Source organism: Notolepis coatsorum (genome assembly GCF_963971535.1).
Source record: "Notolepis coatsorum genome assembly, chromosome: 6".
Taxonomy (NCBI): domain Eukaryota; kingdom Metazoa; phylum Chordata; class Actinopteri; order Aulopiformes; family Paralepididae; genus Notolepis; species Notolepis coatsorum.
In genome coordinates, this window is record NC_140170.1 from 176,238,309 (window position 1) to 176,265,692 (window position 27,384).

Genomic DNA, 27,384 nt, shown 5'->3' on the forward strand with positions numbered 1-27,384 from the left:
ACCCTAAGAACCATCCAGTCATTAAATCGGAACATACTGGAGGAACCCTAAGAACCATCCAGTCATTAGATCGGAACATACTGGAGGAACCCTAAGAATCATCCAGTCATTAGATTGAGTCAAATAGTTTCCAATATTCCATTCTAACAGTAAATATTGTAATTCAACTATATAGATACTGTATATTTAAATAATTTAAAATAAAATAACACCATACAGATTATATTACAAGATAAAGACATAAAACACCATCAAAACTAATATTGTATTAGAAAGAAAGAATATTGTGATCTGATATTTTATGTCTATTGCCCAGCGCTAGGCTGGTGGTTGACGCCAGGCAGAGAACAGACACTCGGCCACCTCCATGTGTTCCGAGGGGATCCTCCACATGAGTATGTTTAATGAGCCTGGCTACTAGGGGTGTAATGGTACGGTACGTACCTCGGTTTTGGGGTCACGGTTCGGTACGAGTTCGGTACAACAGGAAAATAAATATTTATAATAATTATTATATATTTATTATTATTATTATTAAATATAATTACATTTGATTAAGTTATACTTAGTTCCACCTAGGCTCGCCGCGGTAGTCAGTGATACCGGTGTCATTCTGTGTTCAGGCATCTGGCGAACAAGAAAAGGATGAACATTTTCAGTAATGACCCAGCTGTGTTAAACATATACATTGGGAAGGGGTGAATTTGGAGTTTTGATTTCAATTCTGCACACAAATAAAGTTCAGCATGTGCGTTCTGTTAGTGGTTAACTAACGCTGCGTTCGTTCGCTACACAGCGCATACTGAACCGAAGGTCCAGTACTGAAACGGTTCGGTACGGATACGTGTACCATTACACCCCTACTGGCTACACGTCTATGCTGTAGTGTCCATGCTGCGAGACATGCTGGTAGACAGACACATATTTGGAGACAGCCTTCATGCGGGGCAGGACGTGTTGACTGGTGAATGTGTCTCTGTCGACACACTCTCTGTCCTCCGTCCTCCTCACGTAGTTGATGAAGCCCAGGGCGAAACCGTAGCAGCGTGACCCAAAGTCCCTCTCCTCCGCAAACCTGGCAAACACAATAATATACAGCGCTTCATCAGTCGGTGGTCAGTCGTCGAGCAGAACAGATCAAATAGAACAGAACTGAACAGAACACACCACACTACAACAAACTACAACACAATAAACCACAACACACTACAACACAATAAACCACAACACATTACAACAGAATATAACACACTACAATACACTACAACACAATAACCCACAACAGACTACAACACACAACAAACTACAACACACTATAACACACTACAACACACCACAACACGATGTACCACAACGCAACACAATAAACCACAATATGATTTGATTTGATTTGATATTTTTTATTTTCGTGTCTTACATACAGATGTATGCCCAGCCCATATGGGCTTACAAGACACATAACAATAAGTATATAATAATATACTTTACCAATTACTTAACAAATGACATAGACCAAGATGGCCATAAAAAAAGAAAAATACAAGAAAATACAATAAAACGTAATATAACACAAGCTGTACTCAATGTAAATAAACAGAAAAACAAGGTGAGTTCAAATACAATTATATAGGATACAGTGTGTTTTGTCTCAGATGCCATGCCTTCTCCAAAAATCCTGCAAAACCGAAGATGTCCTCCACAAAAAAACAACTCAACATACAGCTCTCAGACTGCCAAAACAAATCTGGGTTTGCAATTTGAATTTTTTCAAATAAAGCCCTCCTCAAAGTGGTGTACAAAGGGCAATAAAAAACAAAATGATATTTATCCTCCACCACTCCCAGATCACACAGAACACACAACAATAACACAACAGAAATAAAAAGGAGTAGAACAGAGCATCATGAAATAGAGCAGAATAGAATAGAACAGACCTGTGTGGTGCCCAAGTATCTGGACAGGAAAAGGTTTCCAGATGACTGTCCCAGCACTTCCTGAAGCTGCCAGGACCAACCAGGAGGGAGCTGTTGTTGCCATCGACGACCAAGCTGTTGTTACCGGGGCCAACCAGAGGGACACAGAGACACCGTTCCCACCCTTGCTGCTGGCACTGAATACCAGACTCTGTGTAGCTGTACACCACACCTAGATAACACAACATAACATAACATGACATAACATAACATAACATAACATAACATAACATAACATAACATAACATGACATGACATAATATAACATAACATGACATGACATAATATAATATAACACACATAACATAACATGGGGAAGTGTGAGGCAAGTTGTAAAGCGCTTTGGATAAATTCATAACCTTTGTTATATATTTGCTGGTGTGAAGCCCTGATCAGTTGGCCCTTTAAAAGACCAGAGTAGAACTCATGTCCCTGTCAAACAGCAGGGGTCAGAGTTGTATCTCTGTGCATAAAAATGCACCAGCCATGTGTCCAAAAGGTCATAGGAAATGGCTGAGAAGGAAACAAAACCGTGCTCTAGTCCAGGGGTTCTCAAACTTTTTCATACCGTGACCCCATTTTATTTATAGGATTTCTTTTGGGGACCCCACACTTAATGTATGGCGTAATTTCAACGTTGAATTAAGGAATATCAAAATAAAAGCACACGTTGTTGAACTTGATCATGCATATTTATTAGAAAATGTAATTACAGCACTATGTTATCAATACACATTTATAAAACGAGGCATATTTAGCCAAAATATGTTTCCAGAACATTAAAAAAAAAAAAAAAAAAACTACCCCAATTTGGGGCACGACCCGTAGTTTGAGAACCACTGTGCCTAGTCTAAAAGAATAGACATGGGGAAGGGAACAAGGAAAGCGGGGTAGCCAACTTGTCTCATGAACAGACCGAATAGAGCATGCAACGTCAACGAGCCAAGCAGAATGTCTTCACTGCATCAGCTGATTGAGTGAAGAGAGATCTAGAATAGGTCTGACACCACCGGTTTTCTTGGGAACCAGGGATTAAAGATTAAAGATTAAATTATTAGATTAGATTAGATTCTTTATTTTGAATGTATTGTCATTAAACAGCACAAATTCAGTGCAACAAAAAGAGTCTACTGTCTATTGTTTGATGTACATAGCACTAAACGTATGGAGTGATAGATATAGTCTACTGATGTACTTTAGTACGAAATGTTTGTGTTGCAGTCTGAATTCCAATGTATGTATTATTGTATTCCATACCTACAGATGGAGAAAAGAACTTGAGTTTGAGGTGTGTCCATGTCTGTCTGTCTCATGTGGGTCATTTCTATTTTATTTTTAAATAAAACAAAACAAAACTCTATAAAAAAAAATACTATAACATAACAGCACATCAATAGCCACTGTTCTAAAATCACCTGATGAGTTTGTGATTCCAACATGCAGCTCCGAGTCGGTCCATTCACTGTGAACAAAACACAAACATTCTGTGACGGTAGCCTACTTACCTCATACATGTACATTTACATTTAGTCATTAGCTGACGCTTTCATCCAGAGCGACTTACAAGTTCTGTACAACAAGTCAGCAGGAAGGGTACAACTCTGGCAGCTAAGAGTCAGTAAGATTGTTCATCTAGCAGTGCTACACTCTTAAGTGCATAGTAGTATAGACATATTATCATAGTAGGTAGTAGTATAATCATGTAAACAACCCCATGAAAGGTTTATTATTTTTAGAGTAATTACCTGCTTAATATTTGTGATGTTACTGGTTTCAGTGTGTGCCTAAAGTAATCAATGTTTAGGTGGTTTTATAGAGATCTATGTCAATTAATGTTTAGGAATATCCAGGACTTTTATTATTAGAATTGATAGAAGCCTATGTATGTGTATGTGACTTTTATTTTGAAATCCATGTAGCCGTGTTGCGAGGCAATGGTGTTTATCGCTTTCACTTTTTTGACAGTTTGACAGTTCAGTTCAAGACAAGAAATACGCTAAACAACTAGGTTTAATGGACCCGTATGAGGCCATAGCTCTTACGGTGGGAATCTGATTGTTTATAGGAATGTAATACTATGTAAAAAAGATAAATTAAACAGTGATTTTACCATCAGTAAGTTGTAAGCCACTTCAATATACAGGGATCCGTTACAGTATAAGTAGAGTAGCATAGTAGATAGTAATATAGATATATTATCATAGTAGGTAGTAGTATAGGTAGAGTAGCATAGAGTAGATAGTAGTAAAGACATAGTAGGTAGGTAGTAGTATATGTATAGTAGATAGTAGAGGGTAGTATATAGACATAGTAGTATAGTACCTAGTAGATAATAGTATAGACATAGTAGCATAGTAGATAATAGTATATATATAGACATAGTAGCATAGTAGATAGTAGAATAGACATAGTAGCATAGTAGGTAGTAGTATAAACATAGTCAATAGTAGAATAGACATAGTAGCATAGTAGGTATACAGTATAAACATAGTAGCATAGTAGATAGTAGAATAGATATAGTAGCATAGTATATAGATAGTAGTATAGATATAGTAGCATAGTAGATAGTAGTATAGATATAGTAGCATAGTACATAAAGTAAAAGACAGTAAGAACTTTCGTTTTTTTTTTTTATTAAATATGTATTACTTTAAAATGTTGTGTTCTTAGTACTAAACATACACTATTTTAACTGAACAGGCATTTTATTTTCTTCAAAATTCAGACACAAACTGGTTATGGTCTTCTAGAATTAATCAGTGAAGAATAGAATAGAATAGAAGCTTGTGTTCCTCAGTTTTTACCTGATATAAGTTGGTCCCAACTGGGATCCTATCAGGAAGGCGCAGGTGGCCGTGTGTCCATTACTGAAGGGACAGGGAACAATGACAGGCGCTTCAAGCAGGCTGAACCTCACTGGCTCACAGCAAACTGGACATCCTCTGGCCTCTTTAGTTTGTGAATCAGCACTATGTAACATATTATTGAAGCTGTCAAAAGTGTAGATTGTTTTCCCGCAGTGGTTAAACCTCAATACACGCTTGTCCATGGCATTTGACCTTTTGTCCACAAAGCAACAGGTAACCGTGCTGTGTACTCTAGGAGGCGGGGTTACTAAGGCATTGATTGATTGAAAACTTTATTAACAGATTGCAGAATGGGTACAGTACAGTACAGCTCAATACATACAATTGTTAAGGGGATGCAGACCAGAGAAAGACTTTCGTCTTGTTTACATCAGGGCCCCCCATTTTCAATTCATCATAATTGTTACTAAGGCACAAATTATTACATTTATATTAAATATTCCGGGCCTATGTTTATATGATCCTCCTGTCTTAAAATAAAACGTACAGTTTCTAAGATGAGAATGAGTGTAGATGTATAACCCCCCCCCCCTCTCTCAACTCGTTTGATCTGAAATAGGATACTTTCTGCACCGGGGTACCGGGGTCCGTCGGAGCTCTTTCGACAGAACACCCGACGTGACAACAGGAACAACAACCACTGTTGCGCCAAATGTTATTGGGGGGTTAAGATGAGCACCAAGCAAGTCACCTGCAGGTGAATCACACCCACCGGGTTTACATTTCATTCCTGTCGTCTCTCTGCACTTTAGACGTATTTTCCCGCACGTCGTCGTGTGTTCGTGGGGTTATTTCTGTGTAGAATAAGCGACAGCGCAGCTAAATGCTAAGGTTAGCTGGCGGTTAGCTGCTAGCTAGCTTGCTACTCTGGTGGTCAGTGTCTCATTTTATTTTAGGAACCACAGCACGTTTTGTGATCGGTCGACCTATATAGCCACATGACGGGTGTTTCAGAAGGCAAAGTTACATAGTTATACAGATCGTTTAGGAACAAACTATATTTGTGATCCTTGATGTAGAATAATTTCTTGTCAAATGTGGGTTCCAGTGCATCATGTCGTGCAGCCAGACCATCCGGTGATCTGTCATTTATGGACATTTGTTGTAGAGTTAAGATGAGATCAGATATTCCTTTATTGATCCCCTTTGCGGGAAATTCAGGATTTAAATTTACAATGTGGTTAATGTGCTTCTTTGAAATGTTCCTGCTTAATTTCTGATATCAGATAATAACTACAGTTGTTGGTTACAACAGCTATTAATTTACTCAGCCATTTACATATTTCTCTTAATAGATGGGGTGGCAAATTGAATGGAATTTAAATTCTTTACGGACTATAAAATATGTTACATAAATAGATAATGGATATGTATGCAGCCTCACCAGGAGGTATATTGTTGGACACAGTGAAGCCCAAGAGCTTCTTTTCATTGTGGTCCTTTACCTGTTGGTGTGTGTTTGACTGTGTGAGTGAGTACATGAGAACATAACAGATACGATATAATTGTATTGATCCCCATGGGGAAATCCGGGGGGTACAGTCATGCATCGGTATAACGTTTATGAATTCCTACTGTAATTAAATTCTCACACCATTATTATGCATGGCGATTACATTGAGAACAATCGGATGTACGAAGAAAGAATATAAAATAAGATAATCAAACAGTCTGTCACGACTTCATCCTTCAACCTAGGTTCACGAACTGCAAACAACTAGTGAGGGGGAAACAATTCAGCAACTCTTTGGAGGCCGATGTTCGTCCTATGTTTGTCCCTTTAGATATAAAATCATAAGAAAAGCATTTTCCATTCATTGACGAGATTATCCGTGTGGCTCCGATAGGTACTTCATCCACGGCGTGTGTCGGGAGGGGAACAGGTGCATGTTCTCTCATGACCTGGCCAACAGCAAGCCGTCCACCATCTGCAAGTACTACCAGAGAGGGGTGTGCGCCTACGGAGACCGCTGCCGGTAGGTGGACAGTAGACAGCCTTGTGGTTGGATTTCCTTTGATCCTCATGTGTAGTATTGCTTTACTCTGTAAATGGTAAATGGACTCTATATTTATATAACAGCTTTTATCCAAAGCGCTTTACAACTTAGCATGCCTCACATTCACCCATTCACTCACACATTCACACACAGACGGCGGAGGCAACCGACCGTGCAACTGGTGCCAACTTGGAATAGGCGCGAGTAATCTATTACTCACCGTTTCAATTGAACTCTGGTGATTTTTGAGGGTGCTCTATTAAAAATTATGTTTAAAAAAAAAAATCCTGTGAGGAGTGAGTTGTTGCAGGAAGACAAACCTGGTCAGCTGTGGAGCATGAGAGTGTATCGCAAAAACTTTGTTGCGTTGAAAGCTAGCTTATCGTTATCTAAAAGATAAAAACAGCAGTTTGTGCATTTCCAAATTGTGCCAACAACATGTCGCCCACTTTGTGTAGCGATCATAGGTTAGTATTGATATGGACAGACCTGCTGCAGACAGAGTGGAGGTTATGTAATTATTACAAATGGTAACTAGGGCTGCATGATTTTGGGAAATAATCTAATTGCAATTTTTCGGACAGATATTGCGATTGCGATTAAATTTGCAATTATAATAAAAACGAATTAAGCAGACCCACAGAGGTTTATTGTAAAATGCGGCTTGCATCTGGCCTACGCGGTTGGTCTTTTCCGGACACCGAGCCTGAAAAAGTTTCTTTTTACCTGGGAATCGATACCGGTACCCAACGGTACTTTTTTTCTGTACTTTACTCTCCCTCTCTGAAGTCTAAACTTCACAACACACAATCTAAAACCCCTTACCTCCCTCTCCCAAACTTTGTATCTCAATGGGACTTCCTGGTTAAAAAATAAATAAAAATACATGCGTTTTTTTTTATTTATTTTTTAATTTGATAATTGCATCATTCCAAATCGCGATTTCGATAAAAAATCGATTAACCGTGCAGCCCTAATGGTAACTGACTCTTTTGACTTACAATACACATTAAGCGTTGTGTATATTGCTGTGCATTGTTATGTCTACGGAGCGAGACATAATCAAATCGGTAGTGTGTGTGACTCCACCCAATATCTTGTTATTGCTACTGTCATGCGCGTTACGATGCAGTCTAAACATTGATTTCCCAATAGATTTTTTTTAGTAATTCAATGCGAGTACTTGATCTGGGAAAACATTACTCTTGCCCATCCCTACTGCCAGCCTGCTCATTGGGAGCAGTTTGGGTTTAAGTGTCTTGCTCAAGGAGGAGTAAATGTGTTTGAATATGGCCAACAGTGATGTCATCAGCAACATTGAATCCTTGTGTTAATTACAGCTCAATGAAATGATATGTAGATGGCAAAATAGCAATACCTTGTCTTATAGGGACTGGTACCTTATAGTTTCATTGAGCTGTAATTAACACAAGTATTCAATGTCCCTGATGACATCACTGGTGACCATATTCTAACATATTTACTCTCAATAACTGTCAAACTAAAGAAATGCAAAACTATAGGCGGCCGGGTAGCACAGCGGACTAAGCGTCTGTCTACCACTGCAGAGACAGTGGGATCGAATCCGACTGCCGCGGTACCTCCGGCATGGTCGGTCGTCCATACGGACACAATTGGCAGTGTCAGCGGGTGGAAAGCCGGTGGGGTGGGTCCTGGTCGTTGTAAACAGCAACTCCTACAGGTCGGTCAGGGCGCCTGCACAGCGAGGGAGGGAACTTCGTAGTGTGATCCTCCCACGCGTTACGCTCCCCCAGTGAGAGTCCTCGCTGTCAGGTGAAAAGAGGCTGCTGGCTGTCTCCTATGTATTGGAGGAAGCATGTGATAGACTTCAGGGCTCCCTAGATCGGCAAGTGGGGTGCAAATGCGCGCAACGACCAGGAAGGGGAGGGCGGAATTGGCATAACGACTAAATTGGCATGGGAGTAAAATAAAAAAAAAATAGGAGAAAAAGTAGGAAAAAAAAAAAACGATTTAGATATTTTTGATGTGTGTGATTACGTCCAAAATAAATCGACATTATTTTCTGGTGGCGTGCCCCTTTCAGCCACATATTGCAGTCTATTGTGATTTATTACTGTTTTTCAACAGCAATTTACAGTAAAACTTCAAATAATAGTCTAGGCTTTTATTTGCTTCAATCGCTGAACTCAACTGGCCAATATTTGGGACATGCGTCAATATGGAACAGGCCTTTAATTCCTTTTGTACAAAACTTAGAAATGATGGGAAATACTATCAAATTGTTTATTTAAACCAGTATGAATATTACTTGTATAAAAATGTGGCTATCGAATAACATATAAATTAGGAATCATTCATTTGATCTCATTCTGAGAGACGGTGCCAGTGAATCTAGAGAGAAATGCCTCTCACTGTCCGGTCCTCTCTCACACGCACGCACGCACGCACGCACGCACGCACGCACACACACACACACACACACACACACACACACACACACACACACACACACACACACACACACACACACACACACACACACACACACACACACACACACACACACACACACACACACACACACACACACACACAGACACGATATAAATATGAATTTGTGAATCAATTTAGAATTATAATAGAGGGCTGGGACTTTATCGCATTAATAATTAATTAACTACAGAAAGAATTAAAAGTAAATAAAATTTATGCATTTAATCGCATGATGATTTTTCTTTATTGTGTAAGAATATTACCTTTCAAAGGAGACCAGACTCATGCATGTGCTATAAGTAAAGTAAATAAGAGAAATTGAGATCAATCAAGAGTTTTTTTTTTTTCAATGGTCGTTTTACTTTTACCTCGAAAGTGCTTGAGTTTACAAAAGGTCCTTTGCGCTATATATATATTATTCCTAAAATTGCTGCACTTTGTAAAACATTGCATTGATCTGTTGGTCTGTGTAGTAGCTAATACAGGATTTTGCTGCTTAACCCATTGAAACCGGGAAACACATTTGTGTGTTAAATATACATTATACAGGCTATATAATGCATTATTAGCAGGCGTTTTAGGTCTAAATGGGTTAAACGTATGTATGTATATTCATTGATTCACTCATATACCAAAATTCATCTGAATTAAAAAATTTAGCTTTTCGCATCAATTATTGATATGCGATTTAAATGTGATTAATTTCGATTAATTAACTATAAAGTCTCATTAATTTGATAAAATCTTTTAATCAGGTCCCACCATGAATTGATAGAATTGCGATTTCTATGTGAATAGATTTTCCCCCTACCCCTACTTGGCATGAATCCACAATAGTATACCTTCGTAATCAGAGTCAGCCTAGATCATAGTACCTGTACTACCCATGCTTCAGAGGAAGGCTTGGTTCACCGCTATAGAACAGCTATGGCTACAAGTTGACTTCCTTTTGGGTTGCTCTGTTTGCTAAGATGATCTTTAACCTTTTGTCGTGTGGCAGTGAAAGGGTTAAGGGTCTGATACAGTTTAGCTAAATAACAAGGAGTCCTTTTTTGTCTGAAAGTCCTAGATAATATTCTCAATAAACTGTATTATTCCATCAATAACAGTCAACATTTGAGCCTGAGAGATCTGCCTGCTCTGTTTTTGCAGGTATGACCATATCAAACCTCCAGGTGGTGGCCGGGGAGGAGGCGGAGGAGGAGGAGGAGGAGGGGGAGGAGGGGGGGGAGGAGGAGGAGGTGGTCCGGGTCCAGGTCCAGGAGGTCCCGGTCCAGGGGAGCAGCAGTCTCGAGGAGGTCCCAGTGCCAATCAGTTTGGTTCAGGAGCCGGGCCCTCAGTAGGACCAGGACATGGCCGACATGGACCCAAGAAACCCCTGGTCCTCAGGGACAGAGGTAGGATCTACCAGGCTCTCCTCTGGAACCAGGCTGCTTCTAACTAGGGATGCACCCACACTGGTCTGAGTGTCGGTATGGGTCTGATACCAGGCTAAAACAGTATATCAGTATGGGTCTGATCAGACTAAAGCAGAGTATCAGTAGGGTGCACGATATTTTTATATCGATACCGATAACTTTCTGCTCATCAAGGTCGATACCGATAACCGATATATATATATTTATTGTATTATAATTTAAAAATATTTATGTATATTCCTGTAGTGTTGACCTAACCAGATTTATCATGACATGAGCATTACTACTATGAACAAAACAAAGCCAAGAGAACAGTTTTGACTCTTCAAATAAAGTGACTATATTTATTTTTCCAAATAAATATAATTTGAGTCAATCACAAAATTCACAATCCGTCAATGTCATTAACAATGTGTTTCCCTGAACAATGAGTGAACTAAAAACCAACAGGTATTGTGCTTTGTCAGTAGGGATGGGTACCGTTCACATTTGAACCGATACGGTAACGGTACCTGTGAATCGTTACCGGTACCCAACGGTACCTTTTTTCGGTACTTTAGTCTCTAAAAATGTAATCTACCTACCTCAGTTGTAAAAAAAGAAAATCAAATAACCACATTTTCGACCGTTTTCGGCTTGCCATTGCCCCGACTGCTTTGTTGTTGAATCAAGTAGAATCCTAAGTAAGCATATTGTGCGTGTGAACGTTGACATGAAAAGAAAAAAAGTTTAAAAAATAAAATAAAAAAGTGTAAAAGAAAATTTGCTTTTTTTAAATCGGAGCTATCAATAATTTTATCAGGTTTAATTATCGACCCGATAATTATCGTGCATCCCTAATCAGTATGGGTCTGATATCGGACTAAAACAGAGTATCAGTATGGGTCTGATATAGGGCTGGACGGTATGGTCTAAAATGTATATCATGGTATAATTTGAAGCATAGACGGTAACGGTATATATCGCGGTATATAAATGTATCTTAAAATGATTAACGTTAGCCCGTTGCTGCGCTAAAGCAAGTCTCCTCTCAGCCTTCTTAGCCAAATTGATATGCCCAAACTATATGACAAGGTCCGTGAGCGAGTGGAGAAAAACTCAGTACAATTAAACACTATGCACATTTTCCGATATCACATTTTAATGCCGATATCGGCCGATAATATCGGTAGGCTGATAATATCGGACATCCCTAGTTATGATATTTGCTACAAGCTAACCACCACAGAATTAACCACATCATCAAAACATCACACCCCCTGTCCCACGATGCCGGCAGTCCCTTTCAATTCACACAGACGCTGGGGGCGAACCAAGTCATTTCACCCAAACTGAAGACGGCATAATGCTGCACACACTTTCAAACAGCACGGCACGCCAGTGTAACGGGGTAAGATTCCCGGCTTTATCGGGCTGCAGTGTGAAAGGGGCTGAAGTCCATCTTCACCCCACAAGGGTTTTCAACCTGTTGTTCCCTCTGCTCAGCGCTGGGAGGCGACGGTCGCCTGCTGACCTGTGGTCCTGGTGAAGTTCCTGGGTCCGAGGGGGCAGTGGTTCCGGTTCTAGACCACCAGGACAGATGGGACCAGTACCAGGACCCTCCAAGCGGCTCCAGCCAGCCTGGCAAACCTCCACACTCCTACCTGGACGCCATCAGAACCGGACTAGATGGACCCGCACAGGGTAGGCCCTCAGTGTGTCTCCACCAATACAAACATGGCCTGTATCTTAAAACTGTGCTACAGAGTGCAGGTTTAAAACAAAGGATTTGCTTAGAGGTCGCTGTTTGACGGCATTACAGACAGGTCGGATTCTTCTGGATCCTGGTATTCTGACCCTGTTTCCGTTTGTCTTCTAGCTGGGTCATACCAGGACCTGCCCCACCCTCACCCCCAGGGCCACCCCCAGCCCCAACTCTGCCCCTACGCTGCCGCGGGCCAGTGTCACTATGGCAACAGCTGTCCCTATCTCCACGGCGACCTGTGTGACATCTGCAGACTGCAGGTTCTTCACCCCCACGACCCTGAGCAGAGGAGAGCACATGAGAAGGTAGTATATCTAGAATATCTATATCTATAGAACCAATACCAGCATTATGAGCAGAGGAGAGCACATGAGAAGGTAGTATATCTAGAATATCTATATCTATAGAACCAATACCAGCATTATGAGCAGAGGAGAGCACACAAGGAGGTAGTATATCTAGAATATCTATATCTATAGAACCAATACCAGCATTATGAGCAGAGGAGAGCACACGAGAAGGTAGTATATCTAGAATATCTATATCTATAGAACCAATACCAGCATTATGAGCAGAGGAGAGCACATGAGAAGGTAGTATATCTAGAATATCTATATCTATAGAACCAATACCAGCATTATGAGCAGAGGAGAGCACATTAGAAGGTAGTATATCTAGAATATCTATATCTATAGAACCAATACCAGCATTATGAGCAGAGGAGAGCACACAAGGAGGTAGTATATCTAGAATATCTATATCTATAGAACCAATACCAGCATTATGAGCAGAGGAGAGCACATGAGAAGGTAGTATATCTAGAATATCTATATCTATAGAACCAATACTAGCATTATGAGCAGAGGAGAGCACACAGGGAGGTAGTATATCTAGATTATCTTTATCTATAGAACCAATTTACAAAAACAGTATTGTCATGATATAACTTAATTGAAGGAATAACTATGAAACAGGTGAAACTTATTTTAAGATCAATAATTTTTTCTGTGTCTAGGCGTATGGCAGTATTTAACCTGCGTGTGTGTCTCTCTCTCTCTCTCTCTCTCTCTCTCTCTTCTCTCTTCTCTCTTCTCTCTTCTCTCTCTTCTCTCTTCTCTCTTCTCTTCTCTCTAGATGTGTATGGTTGCCTTTGAGAGTGACATGGAGAGGGCGTTTGCGGCCCAACTGAGCCAAGACAAGGTGGGTTTAAGCCCGGTACTGGGCAGAGATTTATTTCGCATCATAAATAGATTAATACACTCCGTATTAATTAATGTTGTTTCCTAAAACTACACTACCCAGCTCACACCAGCCGCTGGAAAATATTGACGTTATATTCGTGATTATATGTCACTGAACGTTATTGCCATAAAATACAACATATATTGTTTCTTTACCTTTCTGTGAACGTCAATATGGTGAAAAATGGCAGAGCTATGGACATTATAAAAAAGTTTTTTGCTGCACGCCTGGTGATACTAAATCCAGATTTAACTCTGCCATTGGAAAGAGGAGATTTGACCCGATCCATAGATGTATGACTTGGCCATAATAAGGTCATTTATAGGCCAGATATTCTATATTAATTTTTTCTATATTCAAATAGCATGTGTCCATATGGCAAAAGTCAGTACTGTATCTACAAAAATCTCTGTAAATCATCTGCCCTTTATTCATTTGCTTAGATTCTTTGTACACTTGATCTCAAGAAGGTGCTGAATGAGCTCAGTGGCAATTCCTCACATCTGGTCAACGTTAGCATGGTGTTATTCACCGCCAAAGATGAAAAAAAGATTATATTCTCCTTTGGTTCATTACAATTTACTCAAGCTTTAGTAACAGACACAATATTTCTGACACTTGGATACCAAGAACATGCAAATGGACCTTGTAGAAGTGGAGCAATCTTCCATTTATTTGGGTATGTACTTTTAGGTGAATTTCTGAAAATACCCTTGTTTCCTGGGTTCAGCACAGACCTGTTGTTAGATGTAATAAGCGCCCTGTTTTAGGCTGTAGGGGTGTATGAATCCCCAGAAGTTACCGCATCGATCAAGATGTGACCACCATTTAGTTTCTTCTCTGAGCTGTTCTATCTGTGGAGATCTTCTGGTCTATAATAGCTGATGATGATGATGATGTATTTCAGGTGTGTTCTATCTGTATGGAGGTGGTAGTGGAGAAATCAGCGCCATCAGAACGTCGGTTCGGCATCTTGTCGTCCTGCTGCCACACCTACTGCTTGGCCTGCATCAGACAGTGGCGCTGCGCCAAGCAGTTTGAAAACAAGATCATCAAGTAAGAGTGCTTGTTCTAGGCAACATGGCCCAAATACCACATCTCAATATTAACACTTTCCGTGCCAGCCATGCGGTGCCCCGGAACCCCGTTGCGTGCCACCGCTATATTCAATGACGGAGCTCTCATATTTGCGAACGCATAAACTATATCTTAAATTATGGCTATGTCTCTAATATGGCCGTCGCTTATCAATGACTTGTTTGCAGTCAACATTGTCGAAACGGATTGTTTTTTAATCGGTTAATTTCCGTTTTATACCATTTTGAAAAACGCTCGTTTTTTGAAGATTTCAGAAAAAAATAAAATCTGTGATAACGCCCTTTACTGGAATACACAAAACACGTTGTCATTTTTCGGCCTATTTATGAATCGTTTTCAAATAAACGCTAGATTATCGATAGTATATGTGTACTTATGCACGCTATAGAAGCGGGCTGAAAAATCGATTATCTTATTTCCTGATCGCACACACACACACACACACACACTTACACACATATGGCACACGCTGATATATAGGTGAAAATAGCTCAGATTATCCCAAGACTGGTAAAATAGATTCCTTACCTCAGATCAGATGTTCTCCAAAAAGATTATTCCAATTCCTGATCGCCATTCCAAATATCGATTGCGTTTATTGATCCAACGCTGGGTACTGGAAACACATATTCTCCGCTGTTCTAGTGGTGGGCAATGACTTGGATCGTCTCCGGTTACTTGTCTGACAAGTAAAATGTCGAAGCAGGACTTTTTTTTCTCCATGCGTTTCATTCAATCCAATCCAATGGGGTGCAGTACCATCCGGAGAGACGATAGGGGGCGGTATTTTCCCTCTTCAAGCTCAGACAGATCCCCACTGTTAACGTGAGGCTAGATTGATGAAAAATGTATGGAAATCGATAATAAAAAAAAATACGAGAAAAAGACGAGATCTCGTCGTTGGCACTCAACGGTTGGCATGAACTAATGAGAAATCCCGTCGTTGGCACTGAAAGTGTTAAGATAAGATATTCCTTTATTGATCCCCTTGGGAAAATTCAGGCATAGCAGCATGGGGGAGGGGAGGTACAGGTACATGGTAATAGTAGAAGACATAATACAGGTAATACAATTATAGTAATTAGAAAAGTTAAAATAGGCAGTGTAAACAATATAACAATATAATTAACTCGCGTATATGCATATGAGCAAGTAGGCAGTGTAAATCAAGGTGCAGATGAGGGTATGCCCTATCAGATATATTTGCATTACAATAAATATAGTTACAATAGACACTATAATCTAAATATATACTATGAGTAAGTAAGTATACAGTATATACATCATATGTAACGTTATACATTGTCCGTTTAGGTGGGAGTCCGACACACTCAGTGATCAGACATTACTTAGTTTTGACCAGTGTTAAATTAGTCAACGAAAATTATGACTAAATATGGTCATCAACTAAGCTTTTTTCCCTGACAAACGAGACGAGACGTCACGTTAATGGAGATCATGTGACACTAACGTGACTAAATGATTCGTGCAATGTCGTTTACTAAAAACGACGACACAAAATGTAGTTTACAAAAGAAAATAGCCAAGAGTAAAGACTAGGGATGTTCGATATTGGCTTTTTTACCGATACCGATATTGTCCAACTCTTAATTTCCGATACCGATATCAACCGATATCAACCGATATCAACCGATACCGATATATGCAGGTTTCCCCCCCAAAAAAACTGAATAATTTCAGCTAATTAACATTACATATGTCTTGTTGTGGAATTAACATAACATTATGCATACTTTTGACAATAAATAAAATCAGAATCTGTTCTTACTTGCTTGCTTGGGTAAATAAAGGTTATAGAAATGTAAAAAAAAAAAAAAATCCGATATCACATTTTAATGCCAATATCGGACATCCCTAGTAAAGACCCTAACCCTGTCAAAACAGCATTCATATTGTATATTTTCAGCAATACGTTTGTTTACCAATTAGTGGAAATGTATTCAGAAACTAGCGAATATCAACGGAAATAAATGCTCGCCGCCATTTTGTTTGTAGTCATATAAGGAGAGGAGACCCGGGGCTTTCGAATGGTGTTGGAATTTTGAAAAACGACACTACCCAGCTCGAGCCAGCTCCTGTCAATCAAATTACTTGTGGATTAACTTTTTTATTTAATCCACAAGTCATTTTTATATCTTATTTTTCGGGATTGTCTACCACAAAACTGAACGTTATTGCCATAAATTAGAACGCAGTTCATTTATCTGCCTTTCTGTGAACGTCTATAAAAAACTGCGTTCCAATCCAATACAAAATGGAGGAGGAATCTACATAATAAAAAAGTAACTGTACCTACAGTAGATTTCATTAACGGTTCTTGCTGCACACCTGGTGATACTAAATCCAGATTGAACTCTGCCATTGGAAAGAGGAGATTTGGCCCGATCCATAGATGTGCGACTTGGCTATAATAAGGTAATTTATAGGCCTGATATTCTATATTCTATAATAATATTTCAAATTGCATGTGTCCGGATGGCAGAATTCAGTACTATATCTACAAAACCTTCTGTTTAATCATCTTCCCTTTATTAATTTGCTTACCGGTAGTCAGATCTTTTGTACATGTGATCTCAAGAAGGTGCTGAACGAGCTCAGTGGCAGCTCATGTCTGGTAATTTTTAGCATGGTGTTATTCACCGTCAAAGATCAAAGAAAATAGAATTGATATTCTCCTTTGGTTCATTACAATTTACTCAAGCCTAGTAACAGACACATTATTTCTGACACTGGGAATACATTCCCTGAGATCCATAGATGTCCCTAGATACCAATAACATGCAAATGGACCTCGTAGAAGTGGAGCAATCTTCCATTTACTTAGGTATTTATTTTTTGGCGGATTTTCAGAAAATAGGGCTAGGGCTCAAAAGGTTATTATTATTAGTGCAGCATTTCTGTTTCCTATGTGTGCAGCGCAAGCGCTTTGATTCATTTCCTCACCCGCGTTATTTGTTCTTAGCCAGCAATCTAGATAGAAGTAACTGCACACGGCATGGGTTTAATGGAACAATGTCCGGGCAACAGGGTCTCGGTGTAACTAATGTAACCAATGAATAGTGCGCTTATACTTTCAAACTATAGTAAAATAAAATCACGGGAGAATTGATATCTGATCATCAACATAACGGTTTTATTCACCTTCTTCCTCTTTCCACTCCACAACAACGGACCTCCACACCCAACTCCACCTAATAATGTCAGCATCAATAATAACATAGTGTAGCGCCGAAGAATAGGAGTCGGAGGCGGGGTGTCGAAAGAACGCTAAACGTTTATTCAACATCAACTTCAACGTCAACACTTTACGACAGGAAAGTAACAAACAATATTGTCCGTGCGGAACCCTTATCCCCAACATAGTTCCGTGGGTGAATTATGTTGATCCACCATAATAGAACGCATTAAATAGCTTACATAAGTCTAACCAGCTAGCAAAAAACACAGAAAAAGCTCACGCCGACTTATGAGGCTGTAACTGAGTGGCGAGACTAAACAAAAAAAATAGTAAATCGAGACTAAACTACGGAAGCCCTAAGAGGCCATACATTCATACATTTTATTTACTCCGTTTTCCCGTGATAACGAGTTAATTAAATTAGTTTTCTCGTGATAACGGGATAATTTTCTCGAGATCTCGAGATAACAAAGTCCGTTTTCTCGTGATAACGACTTATTATTTCGTTATCTCGACATAACAAAGATCGTTTTCTCGTGATAACGGATTAATTTATCTCGTTATCTCGAGATATCAAAGTCCGTTTTCTCGTGATAACTGATTAATTTATCTTGTTATCTTGAGATAACGAAGTCTGTTTTCTCGTGATAACGGATCAATTTATTTCAGGGGGATACATGACATACAGGTATACACAGTACTGATACAAGATATGCAAATATACAATACTGTTAAACAGAGATCCTAACAGAAAATATATACATACGAGGGGGAGGAAACTACATTTGGAGGGGGTGGGAGGGGGTTGGACATACGGTGGCCAGTTTCAAGTTGCAGCCTCCCGTAGGTGCTCTTTGAGAGCTCACTTTGATTGCGCCGCCGGTAAAGCTGAAGCCTTTGCTAACAGTCTTCTTAGATGACGCGCACTAATGTGTATATTATCTGTAACAGCAAGGCATAAAGCTATTTCAGCCTGTGTCAGGCCTTGATTGAAGAGATACGTGACACAGTGATCAATATCCTCCTGCTCCTTAGCCCCTTTTGTGACTGATGCACCGCAGGGGACTACCTGCTCCTCTGACATTGCAACACTGAATAATGTTTCCTGCAGTGATTTAATATATACTAGACTATCGTTTAGTTTTCTCGATCTCGAGAAAATATATTAAATTAACTCGTTATCACGGGAAAACGGAGTAAATAAAATGTATGAATGTATGGCCTCTTAGGGCTTCCGTACTAAACAATAAAGACTAAAACTAAAACGCTCAGACCTGTAGTTGACTAAAACTTGACTAAACGAAAAATAGATGAAGGTGACTAAATATGATCAAACAAAAAAGAGCATTTGAGACATGACGGGACTAAAACAAAAAATAGCTGACAAAATTAACACTGGTTTTGACGGAATAACAGTATTTGACGGTACTTAGTTTTGACTGTATAACAGTATTTGACTGTACTTAGTTTTGCTCTAAAAATTATATGACATGTTGTAAATAAAATAATACAATTGTCATGGTGCTATTTCGTTCGAAACATGCCTATTTTCTTTTTCTTCTTCTTAACACTTTCAGTGCCACGGACGACATATCTCGTTTTATTGTTTTATTAGCAATCTGAATTCATATTTCATCAACCGAGTCTCCCGTTGGTACACCAGCCCCTACAGCAGCTCAGATTGGAAAAAAGCGCCCCCTATCGTCTATCCCTGTGTAACTGCAGGTCAGTCGCTTAGACTGACCTGGGATCTGTAGATCTCTTGGGGGGAGCCATATTCAAATTCAAGCCAATAATCAATCAATGAGCGTGATCGATATTTGGAATGGCGATCAGGAATTGGAATAATCTTTTTGGAGAACATCTGATCTGAGGTAAGGAATCTATTTTACCAGTCTTGGGATAATCAGAGTTGTATTCGCTGAGATATCAACGTGTCCCCTATGTGTGATGTGGCTGTTTGGCTGTGATCGCTGATGAGGAAATAAGAGAATCGATTTTTCAGCTCGCGTCTAGCGTGCATACGTACACATATACTATCGATAATCTAGCGTTTATTTGAAAACGATTCATAAATAGGCCAAAAAAGTTTTTGTGTATTCTAGAATATTCCAGTAAATGTCTTTTATCATGGAATCTTTATATTTTCCTTGAAAACAAGGGCTTTTCAAAATGCTATAAAACAAAAATGAACCGATAAAAAAAACAATCCGCTTCGACAATGTTGACTGCAAACGAGTCATTGATAAGCGATGGGCAGATTAGACACATAGCCATAATTTAAAACATAGATTAGGCATTTTTAACGCTAACATTGAAGTGGATGGTGGCATTCAACGGGGTAAATCAACGTTAATCAAAGGCACTGATAGTGTTAATACTACTGCAGCTGTTCAGCTGAAGAACCGTCCCTCTTAAAACAAGCCGTTCACAATTGCAGCCACAATCGCCGTAGTTCTCGATCTAGAGATCTTGATCAAAATGCGTGTGTACAAGATGGCAGCTTAATCTTCTGTTATACCTTATTGAACCTAAAATGTGTTTCTGACAACATTTTTAACGACAAGAATGCTACGCTATTGCTGAATCTTGAGTCATATTTGCAATGTTTAGTCTGAAAGTTAGATCTGAATTTTGTTCGACAGTACAGGCTCACGCACCACCGCTAGATGTATGATAATCATCGTATTTGTAAGATAAAAGCGGCTCGCTCGTTACAGACACAGAAACGGTCCATTGAGAACGGGACAGAAACCGAGAGGTATAGAGGCTGCTAGAATGCATCATCTGAAAAGAGTGTTTTCTTTTCAGCTAAAAAACTTCAAAGACATGTTTGAGGGATCTCAAAGACCTACGGTATATTAATTTGTTGAAAAGGACTAAAATATGTCTCCTTTAACTGAATTCTGTGTGTGTGTTTTTTGTGTGTGTGTGTGTACAGGTCGTGTCCAGAGTGCAGAGTGGTGTCAGAGTTCGTCATCCCCTCCGTCTACTGGGTAGAAGACCAGGATGAAAAGAACAGACTGATAGAAGAGTTTAAATCTGGAGTCAGGTTGGTCTTGTCTGACTTGTCTGTCAGTCTGTCATCATCTCCGAGTTACCAAAGATGTTTCAAAATAACCAAACAAACGTGGCTCCTCCCTCTCAACACAAGCTGAAACGACTGTTTGGGCTTCAGGGGGGGAGGGGCGGAGCGCACAGATGTGAAGGAACTGGGTGCGCTGCATTTACCACACACAACAAATTTGCTGGGGGGAATTAAATCAATAAATAATAATGATAATAATAAAGATATATATATATGTCTTTTTGAAAGAGAAACCTAACACTCTACGTCTAACCCCTGCTCTATACGTGGCTACATGGCTAGAGCTCTGTACTCATGATTGGAGGGTCACCAGTTCAAACCCCAGCCTGAAAGAAAGTAGTGTTGGTGTCCAGCAGGGGGCGCTCTGTCCTCTGGACCTGGTGGTGTTGTTGTCCAGCTGGGAGCACTCTGTCCTCTGGACCTGGTGGTGTTGTTGTCCAGCAGGGAGCACTCTGTCCTCTGGACCTGGTGGTGTTGTTGTCCAGCAGGGAGCACTCTGTCCTCTGGACCTGGTGGTGGTGTTGTTGTCCAGCAGGGAGCACTCTGTCCTCTGGACCTGGTGGTGTTGTTGTCCAGCAGGGAGCACTCTGTCCTCTGGACCTGGTGGTGTTGTTGTCCAGCAGGGAGCACTCTGTCCTCTGGACCTGGTGGTGTTGTTGTCCAGCAGGGAGCACTCTGTCCTCTGGACCTGGTGGTGTTGTTGTCCAGCAGGGAGCACTCTGTCCTCTGGACCTGGTGGTGTTGTTGTCCAACAGGGAGCACTCTGTCCTCTGGACCTGGTGGTGGTGTTGTCCAGCAGGGAGCACTCTGTCCTCTGGACCTGGTGGTGTTGTTGGTGTCCAGCAGGGAGCACTCTGTCCTCTGGACCTGGTGGTGTTGGTGTCCAGCAGGGAGCACTCTGTCCTCTGGACCTGGTGGTGGTGTTGTCCAGCAGGGAGCACTCTGTCCTCTGGACCTGGTGGTGTTGTTGTCCAGCAGGGGGCGCTCTGTCCTCTGGACCTGGTGGTGTTGTTGTTGTCCAGCAGGGAGCACTCTGTTCTCTGGACCTGGTGGTGTTGTTGTCCAGCAGGGGGCACTCTGTCCTCTGGACCTGGTGGTGTTGTTGTCCAGCAGGGAGCACTCTGTCCTCTGGACCTGGTGGTGTTGTTGTCCAGCAGGGAGCACTCTGTCCTCTGGACCTGGTGGTGTTGTTGTCCAGCAGGGAGCACTCTGTCCTCTGGACCTGGTGGTGTTGTTGTCCAGCAGGGAGCACTCTGTCCTCTGGACCTGGTGGTGTTGTTGTCCAGCAGGGGGCACTCTGTCCTCTGGACCTGGTGGTGTTGTTGTCCAGCAGGGAGCACTCTGTCCTCTGGACCTGGTGGTGTTGTTGTCCAGCAGGGAGCACTCTGTCCTCTGGACCTGGTGGTGTTGTTGTCCAGCAGGGGGCACTCTGTCCTCTGGACCTGGCAGTAACAATGCCCCCGTTATGATGACAGGGACACTGTACAGTTGTGAGTGCCGTCCTTCAGATGAGACATTAAACCATCTGAATTTGGTCGTTAAAGAACCCAGAGTGCTTATCACAAAGAGTAGGGGGTTCCCTGACGTACCTGGACAAATTCCCAATCGGGCCACCTAATCATCACTTCCCCTTAATTGGCTGATATCAATACCTCTCCTGAGCCGTTCGTTCAGCCATTGTGTAGTGCCTGGTGCCAGTGTATGGCAGCCATTGAGCCTGCGTAGCCCAAGGTTGGGTGCTACCAGTGGTGGTGAAGGAGGCAATTTCAACTCTACATTGTAAAGCGCTTTGAGTGTCTAGAAAAGCGCAAAATAAATACAATGATCATTCATTCATATGTAACACAGAACTCTGTTAAACTCACTCCAGTATTCACATCTTTCTATCAAACTATATTAACCGTACTAGCTAACTCTCTCTTTCTCCCCCCCCACCCTCTCTCTCTCTCTCTCTCTCTCTCTCTCTCTCTCTCTCTCTCTCTCTCTCTCTCTCTCTCTCTCTCTCTCTCTCTCTCTCTCTCTCTCTCTCTCTCTCTCTCTCTCTCTCCTCTCTCTCTCTCTTGTAGTAAGAAACCTTGTAAGTATTTTGACCAGGGCCGCGGAACCTGTCCGTTTGGGGGAAAGTGCTTCTACCTCCATGCGTACCCCGACGGGACCCGGGCTGAACCAGACAAACCCAGGAAACAGTTGGGCTCAGAGGGGAACGTTAGGGTAAAACAAACTAAAAACCATTTAATTTAAGCTCTATTTGTTTCATGCTACAAATACAGGGAAAATCCCCCTAGAGTCTACGAGAGCAGGGGGCGGAAGATGACTCACAGGCAGATTACACAGATACAGACCATGGAATGGACTACGAGTTGAATGAGAACTAGAACCATAGAGAATAGCTCTATGAGTAGGATGAATGACATAATCAATGGAGGACAGGGTGGAGCGGTAGAGGAAGAAGCTCCAGATCTGTCCTCGTGGCAGAAAGTAACATCAGTAAAAGGCCTCAGAATACATCAGGAAGGAAGAAGTGCTTGGTAGAGGGAGTGCAGGTTGGCCGCATTGATCAGTACTTCTGATCCAGCGACGGGTAGAAAACCACAGTTCACAGGATATCAGTAACCCTGTCACTGAGGAGGAGGGGGAAGCACTGTAGGAGGATGTAGATGGTACTGAGGCCAGAGAGAAGAGCTGTAGGAGGATGTAGATGGTACTGAGGCCAGAGAGAAGAGCTGTAGGAGGATGTAGATGGTACTGAGGCCAGCCTGCAGGCCAGAGAGAAGAGCTGTAGGAGGATGTAGATGGTACTGAGACCAGAGAGAAGGGCTGTAGGAGGATGTAGATGGTACTGAGGCCAGAGACAAGAGCTGTAGGAGGATGTAGATGGTACTGAGGTCAGAGAGAAGAGCTGTAGGAGGATGTAGATGGTACTGAGGCCAGAGACAAGAGCTGTAGGAGGATGTAGATGGTACTGAGGCCAGAGAGAAGAGTTGTAGGAGGATGTAGATGGTACTGAGGCCAGAGAGAAGAGCTGTAGGAGGATGTAGATGTACTGAGGCCAGAGAGAAGAGCTGTAGGAGGCTGTAGATGGTACTGAGGCCAGAGAGAAGAGCTGTAGGAGGATGTAGATGGTACTGAGGTCAGAGAGAAGAGCTGTAGGAGGATGTAGATGGTACTGAGGCCAGAGACAAGAGCTGTAGGAGGATGTAGATGGTACTGAGGCCAGAGAGAAGAGCTGTAGGAGGATGTAGATGGTACTGAGGCCAGAGAGAAGAGCTGTAGGAGGATGTAGATGGTACTGAGGCCAGAGAGAAGAGCTGTAGGAGGATGTAGATGGTACTGAGGTCAGAGAGAAGAGCTGTAGGAGGATGTAGATGGTACTGAGGCCAGAGAGAAGAGCTGTAGGAGGATGTAGATGGTACTGAGGCCAGAGACAAGAGCTGTAGGAGGATGTAGATGTACTGAGGCCAGAGAGAAGAGCTGTAGGAGGATGTAGATGGTACTGAGGTCAGAGAGAAGAGCTGTAGGAGGATGTAGATGATACTGAGGCCAGAGAGAAGAGCTGTAGGAGGATGTAGATGGTACTGAGGCCAGAGAGAAGAGCTGTAGGAGGATGTAGATGGTACTGAGGCCAGAGACGAGAGCTGTAGGAGGATGTAGATGGTACTGAGGTCAGAGACAAGAGCTGTAGGAGGATGTAGATGGTACTGAGGCCAGAGAGAAGAGCTGTAGGAGGATGTAGATGGTACTGAGGCCAGAGAGAAGAGCTGTAGGAGGATGTAGATGGTACTGAGGCCAGAGAGAAGAGCTGTAGGAGGATGTAGATGGTACTGAGGCCAGAGAGAAGAGCTGTAGGAGGATGTAGATGGTACTGAGGCCAGAGAGAAGAGCTGTAGGAGGATGTAGATGGTACTGAGGCCAGAGAGAAGAGCTGTAGGAGGATGTAGATGGTACTGAGGCCAGAGAGAAGAGCTGTAGGAGGATGTAGATGGTACTGAGGCCAGAGAGAAGTGCTGTAGGAGGATGTAGATGGTACTGAGGCCAGAGAGAAGCGCTGTAGGAGGATGTAGATGGTACTGAGGCCAGCCTGCTGGTCAGAGAGAAGAGCTGTGGGCAAAAAGCTAGATTTAAATGGCTTGGGGGCAAATTAAAGGAAAGAATGGGAGACAGGGATTTGGTGTTGGATGGGCTTAAGGCACATTAGACTTTCTTTTGGCGGGTTTCTTGAGCACCAAACCTTATAATTAGGGCAAGTATCTTGTGTTTTAGTATAAATAAAATGTGGTTTCTGAAGTTTTCTTTGTTGTAGTTTCTGTCTCTATAGCGTGTGAAGAGTTTTGTTTTTTGAGCGTTTACGAGTTTGAGTTTTTTTCTAAAGTTTTCCTTTCAGTTTCGTAACAGTTCTTGTTGGTTTGTAGCTTCTTCTCAACGGCATGTCTTTCTGTCTGCAGTTCCTGAACAACGTGCGTCTGTGGGACTTCATCGAGGAGCGCGAGCAGCGGTCCATCCCGGTGCCTCCGTCGCACGATGATGACGTCACAGAGCTGAGGGAACTCTTCATGCAGATGTCCGGCGCTGGCCACGACAACACCGCGTGCTGCAGCCCTACTGGACCCCACTAAAACAAAAACAAAAAAACAGACCGCACCAGTAGACCGCAGACCAGACCAGACTAGATCAGAAGAAACCCGACCAGACCAGACCAGACCAGACCAACAGCATCAGGGGAGCTGGAAATGTTTTTAGCCTCTAGTGAAATCCCCTAAAAACTCCTATAGTGACTTTTGTTCTTATCTATAAGTACATTTAGTTGCTGAGCAATATTACCGGTAACCAATGCTGCGGTGACTGGCAGGTGTGCTAGTGGTTTCCTGGCAACTTTTGTAGTAGAACTTAGTTACCGGGGCTTCAAAAAGGTTTCAGGTCTCAATCTTATAACTCTTTCAGACAAAATGTCCCATTTCTGTATCTGCCCAACCATCTACCTGTCTGCTTGTCTTATTCTCAGTCTGTCTGTCTGCCTGGTCTCTGGTCTGGTCTCAGTATTTCAACCCCTGACTCTTCCTCTCAACAATAAATAGCTACTCCAGCAGCAGCTTTTCATTCACTCTCACTGACTGTTCTGGTGGTTCTTTTTCAAGAAGAAGCTGGTTCCTAGCTGCAGCTGGTCCATTCTCAGTGAGGTGAGAGCTAACTGTACACAGAGCTAGAACATTTTCAAACATTTATTAATTTGGGGGCAAAATCCAGTATTTCAGGGCCCACATGTTTTCCTCCTGTCCGTTCTGAAAGCAGTATCAAGTTTAATGAGTTATAAAGGGGGGGTGGGGGTTGGTGACCCACAAGAAGGTGCGGGCTCTGGTGTTGCACTTTTAAACGCGTCCCATCAAAATGACAAAATTGTTCCATATAATAATGTATCGAACGTGTTCATCACTAAACTTCTATGCTTCCCAGCCAGTCGGAGAGCCAGTGGCGGACCACACTGCACGCCAATAACCACACCTCCTCCCCCCAGTCCATTCTAGCAGGCGGGTTTCTGCCAGCTGTTCAACAGGGCTTTTTCCCCCAGAGCTCAGCGGGCCAGTGTCTGTGTCGACGAGCCTCGAGCCACGGCCTCACGAGCGTGCAGGGTGAGAGACTACATTTCTGAGCTTGCAGGGTGAGAGACTACATTTCTGAGCTTGCAGGGTGAGAGACTACATTTCTGAGCTTGCAGGGTGAGACACTACATTTCTGAGCTTGCAGGGTGAGAGACTACATTTCTGAGCTTGCAGGGTGAGAGACTACATTTCTGAGCTTGCAGGGTGAGAGACTACATTTCTGAGCTTGCAGGGTGAGACACTACATTTCTGAGCTTGCAGGGTGAGACACTACATTTCTGAGCTTGCAGGGTGAGAGACTACATTTCTGAGCTTGCAGGGTGAGACACTACATTTCTGAGCTTGCAGGGTGAGACACTACATTTCTGAGCTTGCAGGGTGAGAGACTACATTTCTGAGCTTGCAGGGTGAGAGACTACCGTACATTTCTGAGCTTGCAGGGTGAGACACTACAGACTACATTTCTGAGCTTGCAGGGTGAGAGACTACATTTCTGAGCTTGCCGGGTAGCGACAGGCGTCTCCAAACTACATGCCTTTTCCAGGCGCACCAACGTCAATGTCACCTTCTTGTCGACGGACCAATCGGATCAACCTAGGGGAGGGATCTGAAGAGAAATCGGTAGCAACGGTAATCCGTGGTATCGCCCATTGATCCCTGTGCATTTTAGATTCTCCATGTACAGCGCC

General features: G+C 42.0%; 2 protein-coding genes across 2 annotated transcripts; one reads left to right on the forward strand and one right to left on the reverse strand.

Moving 5' to 3' along the window:
• Positions 1 to 459: 459 nt before the first annotated feature.
• Positions 460 to 5,022, reverse strand: mkrn2os.1 (MKRN2 opposite strand, tandem duplicate 1; the record flags this gene model as incomplete). The annotated part of the gene is made up of 4 exons (XM_084316230.1): positions 460 to 1,075; positions 1,935 to 2,145; positions 3,389 to 3,435; positions 4,778 to 5,022. 4 exons carry the CDS (start codon positions 5,020 to 5,022, stop codon positions 868 to 870), a joined length of 711 nt encoding a protein of 236 aa, XP_084172356.1. The 3' UTR covers positions 460 to 867.
• A 435-nt stretch (positions 5,023 to 5,457) lies between these two features.
• On the forward strand, positions 5,458 to 26,205 carry mkrn2 (makorin, ring finger protein, 2). The gene is made up of 10 exons (XM_084316525.1): positions 5,458 to 5,537; positions 6,688 to 6,816; positions 10,465 to 10,709; positions 12,216 to 12,413; positions 12,589 to 12,779; positions 13,609 to 13,674; positions 14,624 to 14,772; positions 20,955 to 21,065; positions 23,168 to 23,312; positions 25,544 to 26,205. The coding sequence occupies exons 1-10, from the start codon at positions 5,512 to 5,514 to the stop codon at positions 25,712 to 25,714; spliced, it is 1,431 nt and encodes a 476-aa protein (XP_084172651.1). The 5' UTR covers positions 5,458 to 5,511; the 3' UTR covers positions 25,715 to 26,205.
• Positions 26,206 to 27,384: the final 1,179 nt, after the last annotated feature.